The sequence below is a fragment of the Chiloscyllium plagiosum genome, unplaced genomic scaffold, assembly GCF_037043375.1.
Source record: "Chiloscyllium plagiosum isolate Xiang-an unplaced genomic scaffold, Cpla_swu_hap1 HiC_scaffold_2, whole genome shotgun sequence".
NCBI lineage: Eukaryota > Metazoa > Chordata > Chondrichthyes > Orectolobiformes > Hemiscylliidae > Chiloscyllium > Chiloscyllium plagiosum.
In genome coordinates, this window is record NW_028270140.1 from 141569880 (window position 1) to 141594413 (window position 24534).

The 24534-nt window shown below is 43.6% G+C and overlaps 1 protein-coding gene across 3 annotated transcripts in view; it reads right to left on the minus strand.

Annotated features, from left to right (window-relative positions):
• The window catches only part of galntl6 (polypeptide N-acetylgalactosaminyltransferase like 6), a 1318324-nt gene that overhangs the window by 104651 nt on the left and 1189139 nt on the right, over positions 1-24534 (minus strand). For all 3 annotated transcript variants that reach the window (XM_087993690.1, XM_087993684.1, XM_087993693.1), the window contains exon 10: positions 12415-12636. In XM_087993690.1, the coding sequence (XP_087849816.1) occupies positions 12415-12636 (222 nt within the window). The remainder of the gene's footprint in view (positions 1-12414; positions 12637-24534) is intronic.

Sequence of the window (24534 nt, forward strand, 5' to 3'; positions counted from 1 at the left end):
TGATATCTTCTCAGAAAGACTGAGTTAGTGTCACTCCGGGGTCAGGTAATCTAGTCCACAAATTACTAGTGGCTCAAAGTCTTAAAAACGATGATAAATACCAATCCCTCGCTTTGCTCAGTAAAATCACAGCTGATGCCCACATACACATTTAACTGTTGTTCTGAACTGACCAGTGACTGAGCCATGTCTTCAACGCTATGTAGGGAACAGTGAGGTTAACTCAATAACACACTCCATACCCACTCACGTGTCAGGGCTGCCTGCCAGACTTTCAGCTGGTTCTGGTTCTCCTCACAACTCAAACTCAGACGCAATTAGATTTCTTCATCAGCGTCAAGTCAGTACAGTGAGGGGAAGGTGAACAACATGACACGGAGAGTGCTGTAGCTCCTGTGGCACAGTCATAATGTCACTATCTCTGAGCCAGGAGGCCCAGGTTTACAACCCACTTGTTCTGGAGATGTGCAACAACACCTCTGAACAAGTTGGTTAGAAAATATCAACACTGGGATTTCTAGGGCTCTTGTGGTCAGGTGATAGTGTCCTGACCTAAGAACCAGGAAGCCTGGCTTCAAGTCCCACATGACACAAAGATATGTCTGAATGGGGTTGATTAAAACTATCTTGTGGCTCAGTGGTAATGTCCCTAGCTCTGAGCCAGAAAGCCTGGGTTCAAGTCCCACAGGCTGACCACAGGAAAATGACTACACCCAGATTTCATCATAGGATATCACATTTCATGCACATGATAGAAATTTCTGAATCTAAATGGTAACCATTAGTCCACAAAGCCTCTGCCAGCTCTCTGAAAGGATTAGTCCCACTTCCCAACTATTTCACAGTTGTGTAATGTTTCTTTGACAGATACTATCACCCAAACACTTCCATTGAATAATCTTTTTACACCGGCATGTCAAGCAGCAGATTCCAGATCTTAACACCACACTGTGTTATACTGGCAAGATTTTCAAACACATTGGGAAGTTAACAGAGCAGTTTGTACTTATGTAGCACCTTTGGGTTACAGATGCTGGCACCCCACTCCCTCACCTCCATCCAGGGCACCAAACAGTCCTTTCAGGTTAGACAGACATTCTCCACCCTCTCCTCCAACCTAGTTTACTGTATCCAGTGTTCCCGATGTGATGTTCTTTGCATCAGTGAGACCAAATGTAAAGTCAGGGCACGTTTTGCCAAGTATGTCAACCAGACCCATAGGGGCCAACCTGATCTCCCAGTCACCACCCATTTTAATTCCCCATCCCATTCCCTTTCTGACATGACCATCCTTGACCTCCTCCAATGCCACAACGAATCAGACAGCAAACTGGAGGAACCACACCTCATTTTCCGACTGGGCATTCTGCAGCCTGGAAGACTCAACATTGAATTCTCCAGTTTCAAATAAGCTCCCTCCCCATCCCCCAAGTCCCTTCTCAGCCCCTCCCGCTCCCACTCCTCCCTTCCACCAACCAGGTTCATTCTTTCCAATGACCAACCAGGTCGTACCCTCCAACGGTGTTCACATATCCCCAACTCACATCTCTCCCCATCCAAAACCCTCTCTCTCACCCCCCCCCCCCTTTATGTGGAGCTCCCCTCACCCCAACTCCCAGTCCTGAAGAAGGGTTACACCCACAATGTTGACTTTGCCACTTCCTGATGCTGCATGGCTCACTGTGCTTTTCCAGCCTCCTGCTTGTCTACTTTGCAGGATTACTGTCTGAATTCCCAAAATGCACTTCAGACATAAAGGGAGAATATTATCAACTGTGCCTTGCTAAGACTAATAGTCACATCTTCAAACATAGATTGGAACTCTCCAAATCCTTCTCTGTCCTCTCTCCGACTTTTAGACCAATCTCAAACACTACTTTAAACATGTGTTTGACAGTGTCTCCTCACAACTTCCTGTTCTTGGCTCTGCATCCAGGTTTGTCTTCTGCTGGCTCTGGGATGTGCCCTGGGACCTTTATCCGATGCACTTGGCAAACTGGTTCCTGATTCTGAACTGCGTTGATTAACATTTTTCATTCCTCCATATTCAGAAGAAATTCTAAACGGACCCCTTCCTTCTTTGCTGACCAATCCATCATGAATTTAAAACTGTTCTCTGCTTTTAATTCTAATTTGCAAATTGCGCACAGAATGCCTTTGCATATTAACCTTAGGTTTCAATGGTCTATTGTTGAGAATAAAGGGGTATTGCTGAGGGCATCAATACTCATGAAGGAGTAAAACTCACAGCTACTTTCCAAATCTGCACATGTTCTGGTAGTAGGAGTCCTGTGTACCCTGCTGAGTTATAAGAGAACTTCAATGAAATATCTACAAAAGCACAAAATTATTGTATTTATCCACTAATTACTTCTAAACATGGTGGAAATGTTAGGGCTGGTCCATTTATATGTAAATGGAATAGTAATGGTGTGATAAATCATAATTGCAGCCAAACAACATCTCTTAAAGTGTAGTTTCACAAATGTAGACTCACTTTTAACCTGAGCTGAAAATGTGTTGCTGGAAAAGCGCAGCAGGTCAGGCAGCATCCAAGGAGCAGGAGAATCAACGTTTCAGGCATGAGCCCTTCTTAATGGCTCACGCTCGAAACGTCGATTCTTCTGCTCCTTGGATGCTGCCTGACCTGCTGTGCTTTTCCAGCAACACTTTTTCAGCTCTGATCTCCAGCATCTGCAGACCTCACTTTCACTTTTAACCTGGCTGTTCTTGTACACCAATCACTGAAAGCGTGTCGTTGCAACAGATAGTGAAGAAGACAAATGGTGTATTGGCCTTCATAATTCGGAGATGCCGGTGTTGGACTGGGGTGTACAAAGTTAAAAATCACACAACACCAGGTTATAGTCCAACAGGTTTAATTGGAAGCACGAGCTTTTGGAGCACTGCTCCTTCATCAGGTGATTGATCAGGGCCTTGGTGAGATCATACCTGGAGTATTGTGAGCAGTTTTGCTCTCCTTATCTGAGGAAGGATGTTCTGTCTACGAGGACGTGCAACAATTAGATTAGATTAGATTAGATTACTTACAGTGTGGAAACAGGCCCTTCGGCCCAACAAGTCCACACCGCCCCGCCGAAGCGAAACCCACCCATACTCCTACATTTATCCCTCACCTAACACTACGGGCAATTTAGCATGGCCAATTCACCTGACCTGCACATCTTTGGACTGTGGGAGGAAACCGGAGCACCTGGAGGAAACCCACGCAGACACGGGGAGAACGTGCAAACTCCACACAGTCAGTCACCTGAGGCGGGTATTGAACCCGGGTCTCTGGCGCTGTGAGGCAGCAGTGCTAACCACTGTGCCATCATGCCGCCCACTCTGGTTTATCAGACTGATTCCTAAGATGACAGGACTGACGTATGAAAAGAGAATGAATTGGTAAGGACTTTGTTCGATGGAGTTTAGAAGAATATGGGGAGATCTCATTGAAACCTATTCTAACAGGACTAGACAAGGTCATCACAGGTACCATATTCCTGGTGATGGGGGAATCCAGAACCAGGCATCACTGTCTAAGGAGAAAGTGAGGTCTGCAGATGCTGGAGATCAGAGCTGAAAATGTGTTGCTGGAAAAGCGCAGCAGGTCATGCAGCATCCAAGGAACAGGAGAATCGACGTTTCGGGCATAAGCCCTTAAGGGCTTCCTGAAGAAGGGCTTATGCCCGAAACGTCGATTCTCCTGTTCCCTGGATGCTGCCTGACCTGCTGTGCTTTTCCAGCAACACATTTTCATCACTGTCTAAGGATATGGGGAAGGCCATTTAAGATTGAGATGAGGAGAAATTTTGTCATCCAGACAGCGGGGAGCCTGTGGACTGCTCTGCCACAGAAAGTAGTTGAGGCCTAAGCATTGAATATTTTTAAGAAGGAGATAAATGTCATTCTTCAGGATGAAAGGGTATGGGGAGAAAGCGGGAACAAGGCCCTGAACTGGATGATCAGCCGTGATCATTTGGAATGATGGAGTAGGCTCAAAGGGTAGAATGGCCTACTCCAGTCCCTATTTTTGATGTTTCTATGTTTCTGTTTCTTCATAATTTAACTACTGTTGGAGGCTTAATTTTGTTTGAAATTTGTCTGTCTATTATTTTTTCCTCTAAATCCCACTTTTCTTTCTCAACCTTTTCTTCCTATTTGCAATTTGAATCTCATTTATGCTTCTTGGGTTTGACTATTTGGGTTGAAGTACGAGGAGGCTCTGAGTTTCTGGTGTTGGAATGGCAGGTCCCAAGTAAGTGGCCAACCAATTTCCCCACATTAAAGCCCAAACAGAGACTGTTGTACAGTGCTGTAGGCAGGAGGAGGGCTCCAGCTACATGCAGGGTTAGAGGAGTCTGGATGTAGTACAGATGGTTTTATAAAGCCAAGGGAACTGTGGACTAGGGGAGAGAGCCAACAAAGCTCTTGAAGTTTCCCCAGAGTGGATTATCCTCCAATCTGGTGTACCATCTTTCACCCCACAACCTTTGATTGCTTTAGCCCTAAGAATTGTACCAATTTCCTTCTCGAAAACATTCAACGTTCTCACTCCAACTGCTTTCTGTGGCAGAGAATTCCACAGGCCCACCACTCTCTGGGTGAAGAAATTCTCTTCATCTCAGTCATAAATGGCCTATTCCCAATCCTTCAACTACAGCCTTACATTTTATCAGTGATATGTTGTGCCTACCTGCTATGGGCTGGAGAGTCCTAGCCCATCTCATAGTCATAGAGTCATTGAGATGTACAACACGGAAACAGACCCTTTGGTCCAACTCATCCATGCCGACCAGATATCCTAAATTAATCTAGTCCCATATGACAGCACTTGGCCCATATCCCTCTAAATCTTTCACATTAATAAACCCATCCAGATGCCTTTTAAAATTTGTAATTGTGCCAGCCTCCACCACTTCCACTGGCAGCTCATTCCATATGCACACCACCCTCTGCATGAAAAAGTTGGTCTTTAGGTCCCTTTTAAATCTTTTCCCTCTCACCTTAAACCAATGCCTTCTAGTTCTGGACTTCCCCACCCCAGGGAAAAGACCTCGTCTATTTATCCTATGCATGCCCCTCATGATTTTATAAACTTCTATAAGATCATTCCTCAGCCTCTGGCTCTGCAGGGAAAACAGCCATAGCCTATTCAGCCTCTCCCAATTGCTCAAACCCAGCAACGTCCATGTAAATCTTTTCTGAACCTTTTCAAGTTTAACAACACGCTTTGGCGTCAGTGCTGAGCTGTCAGCTTTCTATTAAATCTGACAGCCACAAGGGGGCAGTATATCTTCCTTCACAAGATGGTGGCCTTTCTGCCATCCACTTGATTGGCTGAACCACAAAATTCGACCAGAGAACCTGCTGCACACACATGTATGTGGCTTCTGGCATTTCCTTCCGGTGTTGGGCTTTCTGCCTTGACAGTAAAATCCAAGGCTACTCCATCTTAGGGTGAGAATTAAATTATTGAGGAGCTCTGATTTTGCTCGCAAAACCTTCTCTCCTCCCCCACCATTGCAAGTGCCTCAGTGTTTCTGACACCTGCATCAGTGAGTGACCCACACTACCAATGGCAAAAATGTGGGCTCACTTACCTCTCTGAGAATTTTAAACCACAGACATTACAATTTTCATTTTTGTTGTCCATTAATAAGTTAAAGTTAAAAATCACACAACACCAGGTTATAGTCCAACAGGTTTATTTGGAAGCATTAGTTTTTGAAGCGCTGCTCCTTCATCCTATGCTTCCAAAAAAACCTGTTGGACTATAACCTGATGCTGTATGATTTTTACTTTTGTACAGTCCAACACTGACGCCTCCAAATCATGACTACGTTATGTATGTGGACATTGAAGGGACTGTTGCAATATCATTAAATGTCTGTAGATGGCGACCGTGAGAGTGATTGCCTCTTATTACCCTTTGCTGCCATCTGCAGCAACTGCAGAGTACTGGTACACTTTAAAATGCTCATCCTTTGACTGCTGGTGGGAGTCTATGAGGTGAATCTCTCTCTGGGCAGAAAAAACACACTTAGCTCATGCACATGAAAAGGATTTTAATACAACAACTAGCAATGTAATCATATGCTATAGATATCACCTGTAATTTGGTGGGAATTTGGAATGAATGGAGGGATATGGACCAAGGGTAGGCAGAAGGGATTAGTTAAATTTGGCATCATGTTCGACACAACATCATAGGCTGAAGAGCCCATTCCGGTGCTGTACTGTTCTAGATTCTATATTCTAATTTCATTTATTTTATCTATGCTGTCTTTCCCAATTTTCCCTGTAACTTTAAAATGCAGTACTGTCATTGCCTTAATTTCATCTTCCTTCTGCTGTCCACCACTCGTTGTTGAAGCTAAAGCAGCTGGCAAAATGTTGGAATCTATTGGCTGAAAATTAGTGGCAAGAGCTCCATTTTGAAGCCATTAAGTCTATCAATCATTTCATTGTTGATCAGTTTGCCATTATCTTTAATTATGATAACATAATTCATCTGTTTCCATGATGCATGCATGTAGGCACATTTAGTTACCACTTTCAAAGTAAACAGTTTTTTTTTAAACAAGGTTAGTACACATTTAAAGTACTGGGTATGATCTCTCTCACACACACAAATACACATTAAAACACATGTGCCTCACAGTGCCAGGGATCCGGAATCAATTCCAGCCTTGGGCAAATCTCCATGTGGAGTTTGTATATTCTCCCCGTGCTGGTTGAGTCTACTCCAGGTGCTATGGTTTCTTCCCACAGTCCAAAGATGTACAGGTTAGGTGGATTGACCATTGCAAATGAAGGGTTATAAGGATAGGGTAGAGGAGTGTGTCTGGGTGGGACCATCTTTGGGGATGTTGGTGTGGACTTGATGAGCCAAATGGCCGGTAGAGATTCTATGACTGAGTGAATGGCACTGGAAGAACAAAGGTTATACTCATTTGTGAGCGATGACAGGTCATAGAAGCAGACTTAGATCATTCAACTATTGGAGCCTGTTTCAATCATTTAATCGTATCATGGTATACCTTTGCCTTCATTGCTACAATCCCTCTTGGCTCTGTGACCTAAAATGCCCATGTCTAACCAAAACCTGCGAAGCCTGACATCGGCATTTCCTATTGTCCCCTAGCTTAATGGGAGACAGAATTCCAGTGTTCTACTAGCCTTTGTCAGAAGAAGTGCTAACTGAATTTGCATAATGCCCTCATTTTCTGAACTCCTTAGCCATAGAAAATAGCTTCTCTGCACCTACCCTATCACATTCTTTCCCATCTCTGTTGTTAACAATGGCTTGGTGGCTCTCCTGTTGGCTTTGAGTCATAGTTCTAAGCCTCAGTGACAGAATTTCACCCTAAGACCTGTTCTCCCATCTCTCCTGATCACACCATTTAGTCCAGGTTTACATCCCCATTCATATGTGTACATATGAACAGTATTATGCAGTGGCCAATTATATTTTTACAATCACAGGATGTAGGCAATATTGGCCAGACCAGTACTTATTGGCTATCTCAAATTGTCCTTCAGAAGAGGATGGTGAACCAACTTCTTTGAATCATTCTAGGCTGTGTGGTGTAGGATCATCCTCAGTGCTGTCAGGGAATAAGGTCCAGGGGTTTTACTGAATGAATGAATATCGATGTAGTTCCAAGTTAAGGGAAAGTGATGTCCTAGTGGTATTATCACTGGACTGTTAGTCTAGAGATTCAGATAATGTTCTGAGGACCTGGGTTCAAATCCTGCTACGGCAGATGGTAGAATTTGAATGTAATAAAAATCTGGAATTACGAATCTAAAGACAACAGTGAAACCATTGACAATTATTGGGGGAAAACCCATCTGGTTCACTAATATCTTTTAGAGAAGGAACCTGCCATCCTTACCTGGTCTGGCCTCCATGTGACTCCAGAGCCCTGGGCAATTAGGGATGCTGCCTAGATGGGGACGCCCTCATCCCATGAATGAAGAGAGACAGGATGGCGAGAGGGTTAGAAGGGAACTTGCAAGTGGTAGTATTGACTCTAAGCTCTGGACTGCAGGCTGCGGGCATGCATGGTGATTGGTGTTGGCATGCCAACTACAGCATTAACCTCCAGTTCTGGAAGTCGCTGCCAAGCATGGACCTCTAGTAAAGCTGGAAAGGAAGATGAAAGGTAATGTTAATGAAGATTAGAGGGAATACTGGTTCTCATGTTCCTGCTGCCCTTGCCTTTCTAAGTGGCAGAGTTGGTGGGTTTAGAATGTACTGTCAGAGGAAGCTGGGATGAATTGCTGCAGTGCAAGTTGTAGATGGTATCCTCTGCTGCCACTGTGCATTGGTGATAGAAGGAGTAAACATTGAAGGTCATTCCCTTTTATATTCTCCTCTTGCTTCATGATTCCTAACTGGCCTGATATTCTGGGACATCTGTTCAGGGTCTTTCCCCCAATCTACAAAGGCCTCCTCATTCTTTATCCCTTCGAACTTACCAAGCAATCCGTTTTTCCTACGTGAAGCCCTTTGGGGTGTTCCAATAGTACGGTTACTATATAAATGCCACCTGTTTGTGATGAATGGATAATCTTGGTGATATCTTAATTCACTGCTGAGATTAGGGAATATTTTTCAAATAATTGGAACTGTTGTAAACTCAATTTAGCAGTGAACTCAGTAGGCATTTAAATGCATAAAAAATGAATAACACATTTGCAAACAATTAGGGAATAGGCTAAAGGGCAAGAAGATGATCTTCCTTCACACTGTGGTGTTTAAATGTCGTTCTAATGCACATTAAATGACATTTGAAGCAACCTGGTGCAGTCAGCCGTCAGACTAATGGATCAAATCTATTCATTTCACACAGATCCTTGTGATGAGGACTGGGAGTCTGTGATAGCTGCGTTTTCTCCCTCTCCCAGACTGTGACTTTCAAGCTCTGATGCTCACAGATTCCTGGAGCTCCCTCAGGTCTGGGGATGAACAGTAGTCATTTACAGGGTTCGTGGAAGCAGCGTTACTTCTGACTGGGTTAGCTGCAGATGGCAAAGATGCACTGGAAGAAGAAACCTTGTGCTCAGCAGTGAACGGCTTTCCTGCCAGATCATAGGAACATAGAGGGCCACTTTGCTCCTGGGCTCGATCATTCATTCAATTAAATCATGTTGGCTTTATATCATAGCTCCATACTCCTGCTTTGACTTTTTTTTTATTGCTGGCTTAATATAAAACTATCAATCTCCATTTCTCCAGCTGTAATAACATTTTTGGGGTAAACTCCAGATTTACACTATCTTTTATGTGCAGAAACCTTTCTGAATATTGCCTCCAAAGGGACTGGTTCCAGCTTTAAGGTTACACCCTTTAGTTATATACGCTCACATGAGAGGAAATACTTTCTTTCTCTCTCTATTCTATTTGTTCCTTCCATGATGTTAAGCACCTCAAGGTAACCATTCCTGTGTCTTCCATACCCAAGCCCAGAAGCACAAGCTGCATCCCTCCATCATAGAGTCAGAAGTGGGGATGTTCACCGATGGTTGTACAATGTTTGACACCATTCGCAGCTCCTCAGATACTGAAGCAATCCATGTTTAAATACAACAAAAACTGGACAATATCCAAGCTTGGGCTGACAAAGTGGCAAGGAACATTTGCACCACACAAATGCCACACAATGTCTAAGAACAGGAATCTAACCACGGCTCCTTGACATTCAATGGTGTTATCATCACTGAATGCCTCCACACTATCAACATCCTGGGGTTATCATTGACCAGAAATTCAACCGAACTCACTACATCAATCCAATGGCTACAAGAACAGTTCAAAGGCGAGGAATACTGCAGTGAATAACTCACCTCCTGATTCCCCAAAGACTGTCCACCATCAACAAGGCATAAGTCAAATGGAATACTCCCCACTTGCCTGGATGAATGCAGCTCCAACAACACTCAAGAAACTTGAAAATATCCAGGATATGTGGTGCCAATCAAGTCCACTTGATTGGCACCACATCCACAAACATCCACTCCCTCCACCATCAATGCTCAGTAGCAACAGAGTGTATTATGTACAAGATGCACCAAATATCATTAGACAACACCTTCCAAACTGATGATCACTTCCATATAGAAGGACAAGGGCACAGCAGATATATGAGAACACCACCGCCTCGTAGCCAATTACTACCCTGACTTGGAAATATATTGCTGTTCTTTCATCGTTGCTGGGTCAATATCCTGGAATTCCCTCCCTAACGGCATTGTAGATCAATGCACAACATGTGGACTGCAGTGGTTCAAGAAGGCAGCTCACCACCACCTTCTAAAGGGCAATAGAGATGGACAGAAAATGCTCATCAGCCAACGACACCCATGTCCCACTATGGAATGAATAAAGAAAAGGTCTCTGCCGCCTGTCCCCATAATTCAATCCTTTTACCCCATTATCCCCATTATCATGATGGTGAATATTATGCTTCCCCTTCTCCAAAGATAAAATATCCTTCCTGCAGAATTGCCACAGCATTCTTGTTGGCATCTAACCGGAGCTTGATGCATCAGATACAAATCTCCACTTCTTTATATTCCAGCTCGTATAAGATGATTCTTTCAATTTTTTAAATCAATTTTTTGTACCCATCAACCAGCTTTAATTGATCAAATTTAAATTTACATCAAATTTCTATTTTCTTCCACATTCCCTACCTTCCCATTTATATTAGAGAATAGAACAGAATACCTACAGTGTGGAAACAGGCCCCAGTCCAACAAGTCCACACCGACCCTTCAAAGCATGACCCATCCAGACTCATTCCCTCTACCTTATATTTACCCCTGACTAATGCACCTTCTCTACACATCCCTGGACACGATGGGCAATTGAACATAGCCAATTCACCTCACCTGCACATCTTTTGACTGTGGGAGGAAACCGGAGCAAACCCACGCAGACACAGGAAGAATGTGCAAACTCTACACAGACAGTCACCCGAGGCTGGAATCAAACCTGGGCCCCTGGCCCTGTGATGTAGCAGTGCTAACCACTGAGCCTCTATACCGTCCCATACCAGTAATTTCCTACCGTTTGTTAATGGGATGTTGCTGACTAGGCCAACATTTATTTCCTAACCCTACTTGTCCAATGAGCAGTTAAGAGTCAGTCACATTGCTGTAGGTCTGGAGTTACATGTCAGTCAGACCAGGTAAGGATGGCAGATTTCTCTCCATGAAGGACATTAGTGAACCAGTTGTTTTTTTGAGAAAACAGAAAAATCAAATCAGCAGTGGCTTACCATTAGATTAGCAATTTAATTCCAGCTTATTTTCCATATTGAATTCAAATTTACAATCTGACATGGTGAGATTTGCACCTATGCCTCAGACCATTTACCTGGAGTTCTGAATTATTAAGCCAGCGATATTATCATGACACCAACACCCCTTATTGGAATGTCCTCTTCCAGTCTGAGTTAGCTCATAATTTCGGTAATAGTATGGGTCCTTCCCATTGTCAAAAACCTGCTAGCTGGTTCCAAATTCAGGACGCTTTTGGAAAATGAGAATTGCAGACAGAAATGGAGAACAGAAAGTCATAAAGAAGTGTCACATGGAGACTCTCACAGTAAATTCCTTTGGCTGCTTCTAACAGGGCCACCAGAGGATCATGCAAATTAGAGAATGAACTAAAACATGGTCTCAGAGAACGGTTTAAATGAGAGGCTTGCTTTCAGAAATACTTCTAATCAAACTTCTCAAAGATGCTATGATCTGGAACAGATGGGACTTGGCCCAGAAGTAAGGATGTTACCACTATAACACAAGACACTTCGACTTACATTCTCTTTCATAATGTCAGAACATTCCAAAGCACTTCATTAACTATCAAGCAATTTACAAATACAATTATTGTTGCAATGTAAGGAAACACAGCAATCAATCTGTAAACAGCAAGCCATCAAAGTTAGAATGTGCTCATTTTGATATATTTAGCGATGTCAGCTGAGTGTTAACTATTGGATAGGACACTGGGGAGGACTCCCTCCTGCTCTTCTTCAAGATAGGTATAATGGGATCTTTTATAGTCGTCTCTGAGGATTGATGGGACCATGACCTTCTGAAAAGGTTGCACCTCTGACAGTGCAGCACTCTCTCAATAAAGGATTGAAAATATCAACTTGGGTTATTTCATTAGGTCTCAAAGCGAGGAACTAAATCCTATGACATTCTGACTGAGAGATGACAGTGCTGCCACCCAAGGTGTGTGTGTGTGTGTGTGTGTGTGTGTGTGTGTGGTGTGTGTGTGTGTGTGTGTGTGTGTGTTGATGTGACAATGTGATGTGACTGTGATTTGTGGTTAATAGTGACTTCAAGCACCAGCACATGGGGTGCCAATCTGTCTTTCCTCGTACTCACTTCTCCCCAGGCGGCGGGCGAGGGTTCCACAGGAGGGTAGTACTTGGGCAGGTCCCAGGCCACTTCTGTCATGAACCACTTGAAGTCCTTGCATTTCAGGTGCTTCCGTAACATTTTCTGGGCGGTGAGGTCTCCAGTGGAGAGGTGCCGGTACTCGGGTCTCCGCTGGTAGATGTATTCTGCATATTCGTCCATCCAGGTCTCTGCCACTCGCTTCAAATTCTAAGAACAATGGTAAAAAAATCCAGTTACCATCCTGGCATTATAAGGTTCATGTAAACTGCTTAACTGTGTATTTAAGAGATCAATCTTCATGTTTCTATGTAATAGAAGTTTGCTGTAAATGGAAGCCATTCAATCCATCCTACAGGCATGGGTTCTTTGTAAGATCTATTCAACTATTTCCAATGCTCCTACTCTTTCCCTATTGCCTTCAAATTTGTCTTTCACAAATATTTACAAACGTACACATTTTCAGCAGGAGCCAGGCATTCGAACAATTGAAAATTGAATCTGTTTCCACTATCATTTTAGACAGCACATGGGGGCTCATAGCACTAGGGACCAGGTTCGATTCTACCTTCGGGTGACTGTCTGTGTGGAGTTTGTACATTCTCCCCGTGTCTGCGTGGGTTTCCTCCGGGTGCTCTGGTTTCCTTCCACAGTCCAAAGATGTGCAGGTTAGGTAGGTTGGCCATGCTAAATTGCCCGTAGTGTCCCAGGGATGTGCAAGCCACGTAGATTAGCCATGGAGAATGCAGGGTTACAGGCATAGGGTAGGGGGTAGGCCCTGAGTGGAATGCTCTTCGAGGGGTCGGTATGGATTTGATGGGCTGAATGGCCTGCTTCCACACTGTGGGATTTCTATAATTCTATTAAAAACAAGTTACTAGATGGTGGAGGCGCCAGTGTTGGACTGGGGTGGACAAAGTCAGAAGTCACTTGACACCAGGTTATAGTCCAACAGGTTTATTTGAAATCACAAGCTTTTGAAGTGCTGCTCCTTCATTAGTCACACTTCATCTGATGAAGGTACAGTTCTTCAAAATCTTGTGATTCAAATAAACATATTGGACTTTAACCTGGAGTTATCTGACTTGTAACAATTTACTGAATAAAGCATATCTTCACTTGCCCCAGTTCTTTACTGATGCCCCTGTTGTCCCAGTAAAAGCTGTTTTTCCTCGCCTGTTCCATTAAAGACACTTGTAAGTTTGAACATCTCTGTTAAGTATTTAGAAGTGAGTTTACTACAGTGAACTGCAGTTTACAAGAGCGGTTACAGTGATGAGAAGCCTCAGTTACGAAAATAGATTGGAGGCATTGAAACTGTTTTTATTGGACAGAAGATGGCTAAAGGTGAGATAAGATCAAAATTTTCAAAATCAGGAAGGGTCAGGATGGGGTGGAGAGGGAGAAACCTTTCAGAACCCTGATGTTTCAAACCTCAATAAAAAAATTGGGAATAAGGGTTTAGTGATTTAAAGTAAGTTTCAAAAGAAATGCAGCAGGGAGGAAACAAAAAATTCACGCTGTAAATAATTAGGGTTTGGGATGTACAATGCACTACCTGGAAGTGTAGTTGAGGCAGGTTCAGGCATTGAAGAGGGAAATAGGTGATTATGTAAATAGAATCAATGTGCACAGTTATGGGGTAAAGGAAGGAGAATGGCACTAGGTCATAATGCTCATGTGGTGAGCTGCGATGGGTGTGATGGATCAAATGGCCATAACAGTTCTGTGAGTGGACAATAGAGAGCTATGCAACACTGTTCTAAATGTCAAGGAGAGGTTTGGGTCAGGGGAGGGGAGGGAAGGTGCACGGACAGAACATGTTTTCGATGATTGGAAGACATTTGAGAATGGCTGGGCAAGTGGAGGTGCTGCCGAATCCAATGCCAGGATGTCACTGTCATTTTTGTTTTTCTTGCTCCATTTCCTGCCCCACTGAACAGCCAGCTGCTAGGCAGGGAGGAGGCTGTAGCCATTGATGACGGCCCCAGTAAACAAGCAGCATTGTGCGCTTTGAGGGGTTCAGTAAATCAGACCAGCAATTGGAAGGCATTGGAGACAGAGAAACACCGCAAGATGGACCATCCACTTACAACAGAAGAATTGCTTGAAGGGCTGGAGGGAGCTCAAATTCTCCTCTCAACTCACAAGCAATGCTGGATAAAATGTATAAAGGTTAGGGATGGGGTTTACAGCCTTGATAGTTGAACGTGCGGCCAATAAATTAGGAACGTTATAAATTAGGAATGCTCCCGAGGTTGCTATGAAGAACTCAATTCGCAGAGGTTTGCAGAGACAGAGGAGATTGAAGAGATGAGGACGTGCTATGATATTGCGTAAACTAACCTGCTGCATTCAGTCAGTCACATCTCCCTTGAGATGCTAGATTTTCTCAACAGCTTGGAACAAATGAGCTCCCAGAAAATCTGAGCCTCATCAACATATAATCATGAGGGGCCCACCTCTTCCTGGAGGGTTCGTCAGATGCTTTTAAACTCAAAGGGGTGAAAATGAAAGCGGTGATTATTTGGAACAATTTACAACTAACGTGACTGCAGGCCCCTCCCACCTTTCTTTGGGAGATGATAATTCTGACAATTATCATGCAACAATGTCCACTGACTGCAATGACTTGCAGTGAATTTATTGGAGAAGGTTCAGCTGACCACATTAGAGACCATCTCCAATTCCTTTTCATTTTGAACCAGAGCCTCAGATTAGGGTTAGGTTTAGGGTTGGGGATAGGCTTAGAGCTAGGGTTAGGGTTAGAGTTAGAGTTAGGGTTAGGGTTAGGGTTAGGGTTAGGGTTAGGGCTAGAGTTAGGATTAGGATTTGGATGAGGGTTAGGGTTAGGGTTAGGGTTGGGGCTAGGGTTAGAGCAAGAGTTAGGCTTAGGTTTTGGGTTAGGGTTGGGATTGGGTTAGAGTTCGGAGGCAACTGGAAGCTCTTTCATAACAGACGTAGCTGGACTTGCATAGAACACACTATTTCAGCTCCCTTGCAAAGCCCAAAACAGCAACAGACTGCATTTGTGGAATGCCTTTAGCACTATAAAATTTCTCAACACTGATTCCTGGGATCACAATACTGATCTATGAAGAGAATCTGGATTGTTTAGGATTATATTCAGAGTTTAGAAGAATGTGCAGGGATCTCATAGAAACCTCTAAAATTCAAACTGAACAGGAGAGGAGAAATGTAGGAATGTTGTTCCTGATAATTGGAGAGTTCAGAACAAGGGATCACAGTCTATGGATACAGGGTAGGCCATTTAGGACTGGAATAAAAAAATCCTCATCAGGTTGGTGGTGAACCTTTGTAACTCTGCCACAGAAGGTGGTTGAGAGTATAATGTTGAAAGTTTTCACGAAGGACACACATCTAGTTATTAGGGATAAAGGGATCCAGAGGTATGCGGTGAAAGCAGGTACACAGTTGGGTGATCAGCCATAATCAATTTGAATTGAGGAGCTAGCTCAAAGTGCCGAATGGCCTTCCATTATTCCTTTTTTGTTTCTAAATGGACTGTAGCGGTTCAAGAAGGCAGCTCACCAACGCCTCCTCTGGGACAATAAATGCTGGCCCAGCCAGCGATGCCGACATCCCATGAGTGAATAAAGGGAGGCTTTGGTCGAATATTTACTTTCCTGCCTTATCTCTGCATCCTTAAATTTCCATAGTATCCAAACTATTATTCTTGACACCTTCGTCAATGCCTTGTAATCAAAACCTCACAGTGTTAAACATGTAGCTTTGGTTGTGTGAAACGATGCCATTGTTTTAGCACAGAACAGAGCTTGGTTGATAGCAGGGTAGTATTGAAGTAAACAAGTGGACGCTGGGCATTAACACAGTGTTGTACATTAATTCATCGCGTGACAAGTTGGCAGGAGTTGCAGATGCCCTGGCAATATCATGCTGAGCAGTGTTGCTTGTAACATGTTTTCCTTATTGATTACCACATGATGTGTAAATTACCTCTGCACCTTCGCAGTTTTCACACCCAGCAGCTCCTGTCCACATATAAACACATATAATTTCTTCTGTCGACTGTGGCGATTAACTTGTTACTCCCATGTAATTAAAGTGACTCAAAGTGCATTACTAGTACTGAATAATTTACAACCAATTATGATCCTTTTAAATTTTAATTCAAGGCAGCTGCATGGCGGCCATCAGACTTTGTGCAGTTGTTTAATGAGAGACTCGCCCCTTGTTTTCTCTCTGTCTTTCTCTAGAAACCTGCACCACAGTGTGGTGGTAGGTTGATAGGGACACCTTGATGTTTGCAGAATGGGATGGATTTCAGACACTGCCAGAAGGGCCTGGCATTGAGTTGATTTGTCAGCATGGAGAGAACGCTGTTCCTGGACAGCATTTATTTAATGACGGGACAATACAGACAGCAGAAGATACTTCCATCTGACTCTAACTTAATCAAAAAACTGCATTTGGAAAGTTTCCACGTCTGTCTCTCTCTCTCTCTCTCTTTATTGGGTGACGAGGGCAAAATTGGACTTGAATTTGCTGCCAAGGAAACAGCAAGTTTAATAATGCCATCACTGATGCGTCAAATGTCCAGTGACATGTGGCAAGGGCAAGAAACCGCACAAGTTAGGAAGACACACAATGGTGAAGAAGTTATACCTGATCTGCCAGTGCTCCTATGATGATGGCAAAGGTGACCAAAATGGGCCTTCCTGACGTGTCTACCTAAGATTTACTCTGAGTCCCATATCCTAGCCTCCCACCTGAAGCGCAATAAAATCTCACCTAGAGATCACTCCAGAGGCTTGCGGCTGGATTTTGTGACAGAGTTAGAGTCAGGCTAGAAGTCAAGTGAGGCAGCAAATGAGCACGGCTGCATTGGTTAGTCAATGCTTTGCTGCCGCCGTGTAATTGTCCTGGAGGTGCACTCTCAGAGAGTTGTTTTCATTAGTTTCTGGGATGTGGGCATCCCTGGCTAGGGGAGCATTTATTGCCCATTGCTAATTACCTTTGTGAAAGTGGAGGTGAGCGGCATTCTTGAATCAGCTGCAGTCTATGTGGTGTAGATATACCGAACGTGCTGTGAGGAAGGGAATTCCAGGGTTTCAACCCAATGACAGAGAAGGAATGGCCGATATATTTCCAAGTCAGGTTAGTAAGTGGCTTAGAGACAAGCCTGGTGGTGTAGTGTTCCCTTGTAACTGCCCTTGACCTTCTCAATGATACAGGTCATGAGTTTGGAAGGTGCTGTCCGAGGGGTTTTGGTGAATTGTTTAGCCATACGTCCAGCAATGGTAGTTAGATAATTGCTCAGTTTGGAGCACTTGGAGATAGGTTGAGGCCAATTGAACCTTCATGGTATCAGACTGGCACAACTCCTTGCCTGGATGGCTTCCCAGGGCCAAGCTATAGAGCCATATAAATGTACAGGAGCAGGAGCAGGGCACCAGATTCCTTGAACCTAATGCAATAAAATCATGACTGACATAATTACCCTACCCTTGAAAATCTTTCACCCCCTCGCTTATCAACAATTTATCTTGCCTTAATAGTCAAAGACCTTGCTTCCATTGTGTTCTGCAGAAGAGGAGTTCCAAATATGTACAACCTTCCGTAAGAAAAAAGACATTCTTCTAACTCTGCCTGAAATGAGTGACTCCTTATTTTTAAATTATGTCCCCGATTCTAGATTCTCTAACAAGAAGAAGCACCCTTTTCACATCCACTCTATCAAGACCTCTTTAAACAAGTTGCTTTAATATAAACTCTAATTTAATGTAACATAAAGTTTAGACTTATAAACGCTAATGGATACAAGCCAAGCCTGTCCAACCTTTCCTTATTAGGTAATTTGTCATTTCAAGTATTCAACCCTTAAATTTCACATAAATTGCCTCAAATGCACTTCCTAACTAAGGAGACTCCAATACTATCCATGGTGGTCCAGATATGGTTTCACCTGTGTCCTGTACAAATGAAGTTTAACCTCCCTTGATGGTACCAAATACCCCATATTAACTTATAAACATTTTATTAATATTCCTAATTACCTGTTTCCCTTTCCACAGATGCTGCTAGACTTGCTGAGTTCCCTCTACTATTCTCTGCATTGGTTTCAAATTTGCAGCCTCTGTAGTATTTTGCCTTTATTCTCTTAGAGCATATGTCTGGGTAGGTGGGACCTGAACCCAAACTATCTGACTCAGAGGTATGAATGCTACCCACTCAGCCATAAGAGCCCTTTCAAGTCAGATATATAGTTTGTAAAATGCTGAGGTCCCAGCCATGATCCCTGTGCCACACCACTCGTTACATCTGTTGGCTAGGCAACCTTTTATCATGCCATATTTTACCCTGTACACTATAAATTTGCACTTTCTACAACAACCTTTAATGTGGCTCCTTATCTAAGTACAGTATATCAACTGGCTTTCCTCTATCCACAGCACATGTTACTTCCTCAAAGAGCACCTTAAAATGATTAAACATTATTTCCCTTTCACAGAACCATTTTGACTATGTCTAATGACCATGAACTTTTCTAAGTGCCCTGCTATAACATTGCTAATAATAGTTCTGAACATCTTTTCTGAGGTGTGTCAGACATTGCTTGTAGCTTCTTGCCTTTTCTCTTTCTCGTTTCTTGAATAAAGTAGCTACATTCACTATACTCCAATGGAATTGCGGAATCAAGGGAATTTTTAGAAAATTAGAAACCAAAGTATCAACTACCTCATGAGCCACATTTAAGACCCGAGGATCTAGTCCATTAGGACTTGGGGACTTGTCAGCCCGAAGCTCAAACAATTTGCTCATCCAGACCCTCTATCATTGGTCCCATGAATGGGCTGGAAAAGGCTGCATCGTTGGGCAAACTCATGGGTCTGGGTGGGTTGCTTTTCACCATTTTGTTGCAGGCTCAGCAGGTTGAATGGCCTCTTCCCATGCTGTACGGATTCTGTGGGCTGTAGTGCAGTACTGAGGGAGTCCCGCACTATCAGAGGTACTACTTAAATCTGATGAATTATTGAATTGAGGCACTGTCTGCTGTCATTCTGCAAGATGTGAAAATCCCCACAGCCCGATTCAGTAAAAAGTTGGGGGGGAGGGGAAATCGTGTGGACAGTTTCCCTGGTAATCATTTTGCCATTACTGCTTATGGGAGCTTGCGGGGCACATATGTATGCTACATTTCCCATATTACCACACAGACTTGCACTGAATGACATTTCATCAGCTGTAAGGTGCTTTCAGATATTCTGAGGACGTGAAATGTGACGCAAATGAAAATGATTTCTTTTCTTCTTTCAACTCTTGACAGAAAGGAATAACAACATTCAGCATCTGATTCACACAGGTCAAAAGCAAAGCAAAATTTGCAACCCAAGAAGCAGTAACATTAGCGATGAACATGGTCAGAGCAACATCAGAGATTGACACTTGGAACAAAAAAAAGACATCTAATAGTAGGGTTGGAAAACATTACTGAGCGACAAAGTTTCAAAATATCTTCAAAAGGTGGCTTTTATCAGCACTATCGTGTATCGTAACTGCTGTCAGAGAACAGGGCAATCATTGGTAGTGGATGAGTGGACGGTAATAGATTGGAGCGGAAGGAAGATTTATGCATGACACCATGTCTATGTTAAGAGCATTATCTTTTGATTGTGATATGGTCCCAGCTGTTGGTAATACTGGACAAGTCCCAGAATGAAACCTGTCTGAATAGACCACAATTTTATTTTTCTTTTTGCAAGGTCAGTTCCTGAGACTGCTGATCAACTTTTAACAAAAGCATGTTATTAGCCTTCTTCACTACCTGCTGTACCTACATGCTTACCTTCATTGACTGGTGTATAAGAACACCCAGATCTCTCTGTACTGCCCCTTTATCTCAATTGATTCCATTTAGGTAGTAATCTGCCTTCCTGTTCTTGCCACCAAAGTGGATAACCATACATTTATCCACATTAAACTGCATCTGCCATGTATCTGACCACTCACCTAACCTGTCCAGGTCACCCTGTAATCTCCTAACATCCTCCTCACATTTCACCCTGCCACCCAGCTTAGTATCTTCAGCAAATTTGTTAATGTTATAACTAATACCATCTTCTATATCATTAATATATATTGTAAAAAGCTGCGGTCCTAGCACTGATCCCTGCAGTACCCCAGAGTCACTGCCTGCCATTCCAAAATGGAGCCGTTTATCACTACTCTTTGTTTCCTGTCAGCCACCCAACTTTCAATCCAAGTTAGTAATTTGCCCCCAACACCATGCGCCCTAATTTTCTCACTAGCCTCCTATGTGGGATTTTATCAAAAGCTTTCTGAAAGTCCAGGTACACTACATCTACTGGATCTCCCTCGTCCATCTTCAGAGTTACATCCTCAAAAAATTCCAAAAGATTAGTCAAGCATGATTTCCCCTTCATAAATCCATGCTGACTCTGACCTATCCTGTTACTACTATCCAGATGTGTCGTAATTTCATCCTTTATAATAGACTCCAGCATCTTTCCCACCACTGAGGTCAGATGAACTGGTCTATAATTTCCTGCTTTCTCTCTCCCACCTTTCTTAAAAAGTGGTACAACATTAGCCACCCTCCAATCCACTGGAACTGATCCCAAATATATCGAACTCTGGAAAATAATCACCAACGCATCCACGATTTCTCGAGCCACCTCTTTCAGTACCCTGGGATGTAGACTATCAGGCCCTGGGGACTTATTAACCTTCAGACCTAACAGTCTCTCCAACACCAATTCCTGGCAAATATAAATTCCCTTAAGTTCAGGTCCTTCAGCCACTGTTACCTCAGGGAGATTGCTTGTGTCCTCCCCAGTGAACACAGATCTGAAGTACCAATTCAACTCTTCTGCCATTTCTTTGTTCTATGTTATACTTTTTCTCTTTTAACTTTATATATTTCTTAACTACCCTCGTCAGCCACGGCCACCCATGCCTCCTCCTAGGATCTTTCTTCCTTTTTGGAATGAACTGATCCTGCAACTTCTGCATTGTACACAGAAATATCTGCCATTGTTCCTCCACTGTCATCCCTGCTAAGGTATTGCACCATTAAGCTTTGGCTAGCTCCTCCCTCATAGCTCCATAGTTCCCTTTATTCAACAGAAATATTGTCACTTCCAATTGTACCCTCTCTCTCTCAAATTGCAGATTGAAGCTTATTGTATTATGGTCACTACTTCCCAATGGCTCCTTCACTTCGCGGTCCCTGATCAATTCTGGTTCGTTGCACATTACCAGATCCAGAATTGCCTTCTCCCTGGTCGGCTCCAGCACCAGCTGTTCTAAGAATCCATCTCAGAGGCACTCCACAAAGTCTTTTTCTTGAGGTCCAATACCATCCTGATTCTCCCAGTTTACCTGCATATTGAAATCCCCCATAACAACTGTAGTAACATCTTTGCGACAGGCCAATTTCAGCTCCTGATTCAACTTACATCCGACATCCAGACTACTATTTGGTGGCCTGTAGATAACTCCCAAGAGGGTCTTTTTACCCTTGGAATTTCTCAGCTCTATCCATACTGACTCTACATCCCCAGATTCTAGGTCCCCCCGCGCAAGGGACTGAATGTCATCCCTTACCAACATGGCCACCCCACCCCCTCTGCCCATCAGTCTGTCCTTACAATAGCACGTATAGCCTTGAATATTTATTTCCCAGGCCCTGTCCACTTGAAGCCACATCTCAGTTATCCCCACAATATCGTATCTGCCAATTTCCAATACAGCCTCAAGCTCATTCATCTTATTTCTAATGCTTCGTGCATTCATATATAGTATTTTTAATTTGTTACTGCCCTCACCCTTCCCATCAACTCCTATTTCACTCAACCTTACAGCACGATCCCTTTCTGAGTTTTCTACCTCATTGATACAGTTGTCTTTCTTGACTTCCCTTGTTCTAACTTTCCCTTTAATTTCCTTCTTAAACATCCAGTTTGTCCCTTCCCCCCCCCACTTAGTTAAAACATAACTGTGTGCAGTAGCAAACCTGCCTGCCAGAATGCTGGTCCCCAACCTATTAAGGTGCAAACCGTCTCTCTTGTATAATTTATGCTTACCACAAAACATACCCCAGTGATCCAAGAATTTAAATCCTTGCTTCCTGCGCCAGTTCCCCAGCCACACGTTCAAGTCCATTATCTCCCTGTTTCTGGCCTCACCAGCCCGAGGAACTGGAAGCAAACCAGAGATAACCACCCTGGACGTCCTGCTTTTCAGCCTTCTTCCTAGTTCTCCAAAGTCCCGCTGTAGTATGTTCCTCCTCTTCTTCCCGACATCATTTGTGCCAACATGTACCACCACCTCTGGCTCTTCACCTTCGTCCTTGAGGATTTCCTGCACTCTGTCTGTGATGTCTTTAACCCTGGCACCAGGAAGGCAACACACCATCCTTAAGTCCCGCCTGCTGCCACAAAAACCCCGGTCAGTTCCTCTCACTCTGGAGTCCCCTATTACCACGGCTCTGTTTGATGTCCGACCCTTCCGCTCTGCCTCCACGCCAACTTTTGATTGACAGATCTGGTCGCCTCGCGGATTGGCAATGTCATTTGTCTCTACTGTTTCCAAAAGATTCAACTTTTGGTTGACAGGTACTTCCCCCACGAAATACATTGTATTTCACCTGGTGCTGTCCCTATCCTGGGAGTGTCTGATGGGGGTAGTGTTCGAGGGATCTTGGCTTTTCTGTTTATACCTTGTGTTTAAAAGAATAAAAGGTTGTTATTCGAACTGGAGGCCTATGACCAGTGGTGTGCCACAAGGACCAGTGCTGGGTCCACTGCTTTTCATTATTTGTGTAAATAATTTGGATGTGAACATTGGAGGCATGGTTCGTAAGTTTGCATACAACACCAAAATTGGTGATACAGTGGACAGCAAATAAGGTTATCTAAGAGTACAATGAAATCTTGATCAGATGGGCCAATGGGCTGAGGAATGGCACACAGAGTTTAATTTAGATAAATGCAAGGTGTATTACAATCAGGACAGGGCATACACAGTTAATGGTAGGGCCAGACCGAGAGACCTAAAAGTGCAGGTACATAGTTCCTTGAAAGTGGTGTTGTAGGTAGACAGGGTGGTGAAGGGGGTGTTTGGCACACTCGCCTTCATGTGAACAGTCCTGATGAAGGGCTTATCCCCAAAATATCGACTCTCCTGCTCCTTGGATGCTGTTCGAATGTTCACATGAAGGCGAGTGTGCCAAACACCTTATTCACCACCCTGTCGACCTACAACACCACTTTCAAGGAACTATGTACCTGCACTTCTAGGTTTCTCGGTCTGGCCCTGCCATCAATTATGCTTTTCCAGCGCCACACTATTTGATCTCCAGCATTTCCAGTCCTCACTTTGTCCTATTCATTGGTCAGAGCATTGAGTAGAGGAATTGGGACATCATGTTTCAGCTGTACAAGACATTGGTGAGTCCCCTTTTAGTATGTTGTGTACAATTCTAGTCACCCTGCTACAGCAACGATGATGTTAAACTGGTAAGGGTGCAGAAAAATTTTCCAAGCATGTTGCTGAGATTGGAGGGTTTGAGAGGGGGAGGCTGAGATAGGGAGAGACTGGAAAGGCTGGGTCATTTTTTCTTGGAGCATTGGAGGCTGAGGGGTGACCTTACAGAGGTTTTCAAAATCAATGAGGGGCATAGATAGGGTAAATAGATAGGGTCTTTTTCCCCACGCAGGGGAATTTAAAACTAGAGGGCATAGATTTAGAACATAGAACATAGAACATAGAACATAGAACATAGAACAATACAGCACAGAACAGGCCCTTCGGCCCACGATGTTGTGCCGAACTTCTAACCTAGATTAAGTACCCATCCATGTACCTATCCAAATGCCGCTTAAAGGTCGCCAATGATTCCGACTCTACCACTCCCACGGGCAGCGCATTCCATGCCCCCAACACTCTCTGGGTAAAGAACCCACCCCTGACATCTCCCCTATACCTTCCACCCTTCACCTTAAATTTATGTCCCCTTGTAACACTCTGTTGTACCCGGGGAAAAAGTTTCTGACTGTCTACTCTATCTATTCCTCTGATCATCTTATAAACCTCTATCAAGTC